This window comes from Thamnophis elegans, chromosome 16 (assembly GCF_009769535.1).
Source record: "Thamnophis elegans isolate rThaEle1 chromosome 16, rThaEle1.pri, whole genome shotgun sequence".
Classification (NCBI taxonomy): Eukaryota; Metazoa; Chordata; class Lepidosauria; order Squamata; family Colubridae; genus Thamnophis; species Thamnophis elegans.
This window is the reverse complement of record NC_045556.1, coordinates 94,028-102,396: the sequence shown is the minus strand read 5'-3', so window position 1 is coordinate 102,396 and position 8,369 is coordinate 94,028. Positions and strand designations below refer to the sequence as shown.

General features: G+C 52.0%; 1 protein-coding gene across 1 annotated transcript in view; it reads right to left on the bottom strand.

The window, feature by feature from the left end:
* Positions 1-2,138: 2,138 nt before the first annotated feature.
* UNC13C (unc-13 homolog C) overlaps positions 2,139-8,369 on the bottom strand; it is a 53,851-nt gene continuing 47,620 nt past the window's right edge. Inside the window, 5 exon segments of the mRNA XM_032233690.1 lie at positions 2,139-3,645; positions 3,723-3,882; positions 4,347-4,439; positions 6,551-6,698; positions 7,938-8,018. Coding sequence (XP_032089581.1) covers positions 3,354-3,645; positions 3,723-3,882; positions 4,347-4,439; positions 6,551-6,698; positions 7,938-8,018 — 774 coding nt within the window. The 3' untranslated portion in view covers positions 2,139-3,353.

Below are 8,369 nucleotides of genomic sequence, written 5' to 3'. Positions count from 1 at the left end.
TCTTCTCCTGTTGGCTGGTTTCTTGTGGTTCTGCCAAAGCCTTTTTTTTTTTTCTTAGCCAGCTGGAGGGCTGCATTACTCCTCACCAGGATTCTGGCTGCTTGAATCTTCTTTCTATTCTGGCACATAAGCCCCCTTCCATTACTGCAGGGACCTCTTTTGCACCCTTTGAAAAATTGTCACCAAACATCCCATTGATATAGTAACTCCAGCAGATGAATAGCTAGTAATTCAACCTCCTTTTTCCACTCTGGCTGCCCTTAAGAGATTAAGTGGCTGGTGGGATGGTACAATTTTCCATTTTTCCTTTATCAAATGAGAAGAAACTTCATAATTAAACAATCCCTATAAGCAATAAATCTGTGAAAGAATAATACATTATCAAACAGACCTGCTTCTTTTCTAATCACTGTTTGTAAATGGCTATGAGCTGCTGCTGCTGCTGACGGCTGCTTTTGGTTCGGTGTGGCTTGAAACGCCAGAGACACTGAATGACGGGTCTCATTTAAAGCCCAGCTGAGCCCCGGGTAGCCACACAAAAGCGAGGCAAATAATATGTGGGTCAGGCTCCAGAGACATGGAGAGCCAAGAGCTGCTTGCCAGTGAATGGAAGTCTTGCTTTCCTGCATTGCCACTTGACACTGTGAGGAGATACCTGCTGGGGCTGAAGATCACAGCCGCCTTTGCCCTGGGCAGCTGAAAGGCCACACCCGATCGCCTCCCTAGGAACTGTGAAAAGGTGCAAGCCCCAACCTAGTGCAAATGGGGCCTAGAGGGTGGCACCTCTGGCCAGTGGATTCCTTCCCACAAAGGTCACCCTCTCTATATCCTGGCTTTCTGACAACTGGGTGCCTGGTGCAGAAAACGGACGGCTGTGTGTTTAAATGGGCATTTTGCTGGTGATGATTCTCATGGAGTGTTTGAAAAAATATCACACTTGGTATACCAGACTTTGGAAGCAAGTTAAGAAGTAATTAAGGAGGTGGCACTTTGGACCTTTGGCATTGGGCATTTCCTTTGTCCCTGGAGCCTCTGGAATGAAAGATGGGACGTTCTGCCATGGAAATTCAACTGACATCCAATTAAGGCTTCTTCCTTCTTCTTCATGGAGGCGAACGAGTGAACGTGTGTTCTGAGCTTTGAAAACACATTCCCCAAAGCTCAATTGCCCATGTAATTGCACTGTATTTTCCTCCTGTTTCACCGCAAAGGCATCTGCTCATGTTCTGCATCCCCACCTCTCCAGCAGCCCCCAGGCCCTCCTGGCCAAAAGGATTCAGGAAGGGAATGGCAGGAATACCTATGCCCAGCAGGTCGCCAGCCACCTTGAGGCCTTCTGAGCTGCTCCTCAACTCAGCCTAATGCAAAGCTGGGCAAAAGGATGCCAACGGGCCCATTTGGCTGCCCCATATTCCAAAGTGGAGCCCCCAGCTTCTGGAATGAGCCCCAGAGCTGCCTGCAAGGAACAGGTAGTAAGAGACCAGCAATAACTAGCGAATGCCAGCTCTCAATATTTCAGTGATCCATCGGTTTAATTGGCGTTTCCCACAGTAGTATTTATTGGTAGCGAAGCTGATTAAACCATGGCTACAGCCCTCCATTCCAGCCTGCTGGGTGGGGTAGGATGGAGGGTCAGAGCAAAAGGTTCAACAACTCAAGCGCCCCTCCCTTGGCTGACGCCCGGGTCTCTTTCCATCACATGTCTATAATCAGCCCCACAGACCCCAACCAGGAACATTCTCTGGAATACAAAATCTTTCCCAAAGAGAAATCCTTCCTCCTCCCCCCCACCCCCGTTGCTGCCTCTACCCTGGATCCCTGTGGGCTCACCCTCTTCCGTGGGCTTTTCTCTCTGCTTTCTAAAAGCCTGAGAAACCAACGGCCCAAAGGAATCCACCCGGGGGCCCTTGGAGCAGCTATGTGCAAGGAAAGGTTGGTCTCTCCACCAAGACCTGCTCCCATTTCCCCACCCTCAGCCTCCCCATTGAGCAAGGCTTGAGAGCTGTTCCTGCATGGAGCCTGTTGTGACTCCAGGGCCCTTCTGGCCTTGGGGAAGGAGAGAAGACCCAAAGCAGCTTCCCTTGGTCCCTTCAGAGCCTCCAGGGAGAAGCTGATGGGCCAATAAGGAACAAGGAGGAGCAGTTTCTTCTGCCTTTATTTTACAATTTCTCATGAAATATATTTACATCACATGGATGTTTGCCTCCATGCAGGACATAGGCATGTTGCATAAGTAGAAACCTTTATGAAAATAAAAACAAGAAAGCACTTAACTGAGATTTCAGCTAAGAATCTAAAACAAAATCTCTAACAGCCAAGAGTGAGAAATGTTAACAGCAAAATTGCTTCTTGATGGAAACAGTTCACCAGCAGGCTCCAGCTAATTAACCCTGTATATTCCAACACCATTTCATACAACACAACCCTAGGAAACTAGTACACCATTCTGAAGTTCATTCCCCGGGAATCTTCCTTGGACTACCAGTACCAGCATCCTTTTGAGGCACGTCCTCATTCCGGGGGTCCCACCCCAGATGCCCTACCCAGAGAACGGTCATGTCACTTGGGACCCATCTAGACCCAAAAAGCACTGAACGCAGGAACAGAATTACTCCTCAATAAAAGTAGGGAATTATCTTGGTAGCTTTGGAGAACAAACGTATCTCAAGATATTAAACATCGGTAATAAACGTAACCAGATGTCTTGAGAACTTGCTCTGCCAGCTCTTCCTCACAGTGATAAGTATGAAAGACTGGGAAAAAAAGGTCAGCATAAAACATTTCCACTTTTTAAAAGTTTGTATGCAAAAATTATTTCTTTAAATCAGCAACTATAAAATTACAAACACTTTCTTGAAGTAACTGCACCTGTAGATGGTAGAAAAAGGATTTCAAAATCAAGATTTAAGTGGACTTTGCATAAAATGGGAGGGAAATAAGGCCAAGTGTCCAAAGTGATGTGGAGAAATGGGTCTGCAGTATCATGAGGTTGCCATGGGCCGTAGGACGGTTAAACAGGAAGTGACCCCGAGGAAATGGCTGTCATGAGATAAAATCAGTGTATCTCAAAAGATGCCGTTCATAATTTTGCTCTTTGCTGCAGTTTTGGCACTTCATTGGAACAGTTCCATTTTTTCCTCAAGAATCTGAAGATGTAGAAAAGATTAACAGCTCTTGAACGTACCTTGCAAAGACAGTAATTTATGTTCTGGCAAACACAGAGAGTCAAACATTCCCACAGACTTGCACATACATGCATGAGTCAGACATCGAAAAGAGAGATTTGTCAAGGTTCTTGTTCTGCCTAAAGACAGGTTCCCGGGGCTGGAATTTTGCATTTCCTTCCCAGAATTTCAGGCTGTTTCTTCAGTGGACCGTCTTTCTAGCTTGAGACGGACAAACTCCTTGGCAACTTCATCGCTGGTCCTCTGAGAAAGGATCTGCAGGATCGTCAGCCCAGCCTCGTCCACAGAGATGCTTCTTAGCAGGGGGTGCCAGGCAGGGCTGCAGCCACCACCGCTCTCCAGGAGGCTCCGCAGCTGCACCACGGCCACCCCAATGAGCCGGTCTTCCCTCGCAAAGCAGTAATCCTTCACGGAGAGGTGCAGCTCGTAAGCGCTGGGCCGCTCTTCACTGCTCAGGAGACTGGGAAGGGGGGAGAAGGGGGTTCAGAAAGGGGACTCCCTGGCCCCTCAGCCACGCCGGCCGCAAAAGCCACTTACAACTGGAACGTCTCGTTGTACTTCGGGGACCAGGTGTTGCTCTTGCTTTTGGTGCCGTGCTTCCTCCGCTTGTTGCTCAGGCTGGGCCCCAGGATGCAGACCTCCACAAAGGGGCGGAAGGTGGCGCTGGTCTGCCAGACGAGCTCCTCGATGGCTACAACTGCACACAGCAATGGAGACCACAGGCAGACACGGCTCACCATGCAGCCGCCTTGCGGACCCGCTCGCTCAACCTCCCCGCCTCATCTTACTCCGTGCAGCGGCCCGGAAAGGAGGGGCGGAGAGGATGAGCTGCCAGAGATCGAAATGACGCTGGCCCTGAACTAATTGCATTATTCAAACAACATGGCTGGCCAAGCAGCCTGTCTTAAAAGACGCTGACCCTTCTGTGCGGGCAGCAAGTGACCACAATGAGCCACTCCTAAAGCAGCCATTCTAAAGGCTTCCCCAGCCACCGGCCCCTGGCTTGGAACGATCAGAGAACAAAACTGGGTTCCAACAAAGGAAGAAGGAGGCTCCTCCCTCCTTCCCCATCCCTCTCGAGACCTTCCCAGCTGCCTGGAGGAGCCTGCTTCTCCACAGAAGCGGGCTGGATTTGGGACAAGGAGGCATTGCCAACCATACCTCTGACAGTGACTTTATTCTCGCCAGTCGCAGGGTGCATCGTCAGATCCACCTGGAGATGAATCTTCCCCACCGTGTTGCCTGTCGTTTGACCTGCACCAGAAAGAAGACAGTGACCTGCAGACAGTGGCAGAAGCGTGGCTTAGGCTACAGCCGAATGTTGACATTATGGGAAATGGGGAAGAGCTCGGAGCGGAGGACAAATGCACTGGGCGGGTGGGAAGGCTTAGGAAGACACAAGTAACATGAAAAATGTTCTTCAGAGATATTCTTGTGTCCCTGCAGCAGGAAAGTGCCTGCAGATGGAAAATGCCTTCAGGTCAGGAGAAATGCAGCTTGGAAGCCAGATCCTAGGAGTCTCCCTAAGCAAGGATAGCAGCTGCCGTTTCCACCTATTTCCCTCCATGGCCGGGGGCCGAAGCAGCACTAGTCCACTCCCTGCAGCCACCGGGCTAAGCCCAGGGATGCTCTGCAGGAAGCCACACCAGGAGTTCAGGAAAGTAAAGCCGCCGAGTGAACAAGTGCTCTGGCTGCGAGAGGCCTGCGGTGAAGGCAACAGCTCAGCGTGTGGCTGAGCCCAGGCTGGCTCTTCCCAGCTTCATTGGGAAGGAGCCGGAGGGCTCCTTGCCGTAAGTATATTTAAAAACAAGGATGGTGAAATGGTCCCTACAGGATGGGGAAGAAAGAACTCAGTCCAGGGAGACTGGATTTTCAGGCCAGTCACCACAGAGACAAGAAGCTGGTGGGGTGATGCCCCAGGGAACGCCTGGGACAATACTTGGGAGTTTGCTTGGCTCAAGGCAGCCCCTCGCCCGCCTGCCAATTGAGAGGCCCAGCCCTTTGACAAAGATCATCCATCACTGTCCTGACAGGTTTAGTGAAAGCAGCCGTTCTCTCCCTGCCAGAGCAGGGCTCAGAATTGGATGGGAATCGCAGGGCAGGCCGGGGAAAGTGGCCCCTGGCAAAAGCGCCATCTTTCCTGTTCAAGATTGAGATGTAACTCACCCTCCAGGCTGCAGTGGCTGCACCCATTTCAGCAAGGCCGCCCGACTTCCCCAGCGCCGTTTCATAGCTGTGGAACTGTGGCGGCCCCACCAAAATGCCAGAGGGAGCTGGGCCGCAGAACTGAAGGTGCCTGTCCTTCGGGCAGCCTCCTCGTGCCTCCCTTCCCCAAGCCTACTTCAGAGGAAGAACTCCAGGGCCGGGGGGCTCTAGGGACCGCTCCGCTGCGGCTGAGGGAACTTTAGAGGTCCCATGGATACCTCCTAGCTCCACGGGGCAGCTCTTCCGCTGCCTGAGGGACCGGGGGGGGGGGGCTTTCCCATTAATCGGACACCACTGCAGCTTGGCAGGCGAGAGGTCGGAGCGTCTTAAAGGGGCAGATGCAACCTGGAGATCTTCTTCATTACAGGTAGTCCTTAACTTTCAACCATGCATTTAGTGACCATTCACACAATCGCACTGAAAAAAGTGACTTATGACTGGTTTTCACACTTACGACCGTTGCAGCATCCCCATGGTTACGTGATCAAAATCTGGGCGCTTGACAGCTGAGGAGGGGTACTTGTGACGGTGGACGCCCTGGAAGCCCCTTGTGACCTTCCCAACTGGCTTCCCACGAGCAAAGTCGGGGGGGGGGGAGCCAGAGCGTCATTTAACAACTGCATGGATTTGCTTAACAACTGTGGGACAGAGGTCATAAAATGGGGCACAACTCACTTAGCAACTGCTTGCTTAGCAACATAAATTTTGGGCACCATTGTGGTTGTAAGTGAAGGACCACCTATATCCTCCCTGACTTTATTTCTTGGCAGTAACCTTGGAGGACAAATGTTCCCGTAGCGCCTCTGGAGGGGGCTGGGTGGGGGGGGGGGCAGAGGGGTCCTGGGGAAACCAGGACCAACCGTGAGAGCTTTGCATCTAACCTACCAACATTGAAGCAATCTGAGGGGAAGCAATTTGGCCATAGAGCAACTGAAAGTTTTACCACGGCATCCCCGATCCCTCTGGCTGGGCTGGAAGGGGCAGATCAGATAAAGCCAAATCGCCCAAGGCTGAGTCTGCACCCAGCGCTAAGCAGGAAGAACCCAGGCGCTGCACAGCACCCCCCCGTGTATCCCCCATCCCCCCACCCCAGGCTCAAAGTCTTGGGCTGCCCGCCATGAAGCTCCAAGGAGGGTCTTGTGCAGTCACAGCACACTCACTTTGAGAAGCCTGGCTGTTGATGAATTTCTTGACCAGAGCGTCTGTGGTCTGTGTGTACAAATTCAGGGCATACTTGAGAGACTGCAAGTTTGGACTTTTCTCCAGGAAGCTCTTTTTGAGCCCGTTTCCTCCAGCATGGAAATATTGCTAAAAAGGGGCAAAGAGATTAGATTTCATCCGCCTGCTCTCGGGCCCTTCCGAGTGGAGGGGCTCAGGTGCCAGAGGAACAAGCCCTGGGCATAGGAAGCCAGTTTTCCTCCTAGGAAGTTATCCCCTTGACCATGAGTTAAGCCAAAAGGTTGCTATGGAAGGCGACAGGTGCCCTGGTAGGGGGCTGACATGCCGTGTCTGACTCAGCCAGCGGTTGTCTGGGGGAAACACCCCCCCCCCCCACAGATGCTCTGGCCAAACAGAGCTGAGAAAAAGATGGAAAACCCCATTTCTGTAGGAATCTATCTGAGGGAGGCTCAACTCTCCGTTAAAGCTCTCCTCCCTGTTTGTATAAAACAGCTGGCCGGGGAACGATGGTCCAGCCACAAGCAGTCCCTGGCTCCTTTGCCTTAAACGCCACTTCCTGCAATACCAGAGCTGGTTGGATTCAGCTTTTTGCTCCGCACAGTCGCCCCACTGCCATCTCCCCGCCTCCCTCCGCCCACCCACCCCCATCTGGGCCACGTGGCCTGTGAACCGGGCCCCTCTGTGCTTGACTGAGCTGAGTCAAAAAGCTTTCATGCAGACAAGAATGGTTATGCAAGCTGTAACCCTCTGGATTTTGCTGTCAGTTTGTTGTGGTTCTTTTCTGCTAAAGAAAAGAACCGGCACGGAATTTCCCCCCCACCCTCCTCCTGCTATTCCTACTACATCTTCCAACTCCTGTAGTCAATTTTATGTTTTTCCGCTTAATGAATTTCATAATGCAAAATGAAGAGTTAGAACAGCTTTTAAAGTCTTGGGGGAAAGTAGGTAACATAAAAGAGATTTTCCCACAACGAAGACCTCGTCTCTTTCCCCCGTCATCACAGGATGACAGAAAACAGCCCGTCAGGCGTCTCAGTTGTCCTGACCTTCTCGCCTCCAGACGGGGCTGATGTGTTTTTAAACTGACCAAGTTAGTTTAGTCTCCTCTTGCTACTAAAAGAGAAATCTAATTAATTGGTGGCATTTTTAAATGGCGAACTATTTTTGCCTTTCCAAATCTACGTCAACCCGTTTTCCAGGTCCAAGGGGACGAGAGCCTGCTGGGCTGGTGCTTGAGAGCATCAGGCTCAGGAGGTTGAAGGGGGCCGGGCAGATGGAGGGACAGGCTCACTTCTGCCCCCTCGCCACCCTCACTGCTCTCCTGCCCCTCGTCCCCAACCCACTGGGCACGCCCTCCTGCCCCTTTACCTTGATGGTGGCCAGAACCACTTCCATGATGGCACACTGCCTGAGGGTCAGGCTTTTCGCTTCTTCTCGGATGACGTGGTCCTGGAAAAAACAACAGCAATGGAGGTGAGACGCCTTCCTGCTGCACCGATCATGCCCCCCCACCTCCTATGCCTGCAGCAAGCCGCCTTCTTGCCATGGAAATATTCCAGCACGGTGGTCACTTCCCTCTTCCCTCATCAAAGGGGAGAACACCATTCTCCCGGCAGCGTCTAAGACGGAGGAAGAGAAGCTGCACCAGGGCCATCGGCCTCCAGGTTCAGGTGCGAGCTGTCTCTGAGCCACCGTTATTGGAGAACAGGGTCAAAGGAGGAGGCTCCTATTGTCTCCTGCTACATTTTGGGGCTCCCCGGGGCCTCTGGCCAGGCTGGCTCTCGCCCCTTTCTCAAAGGC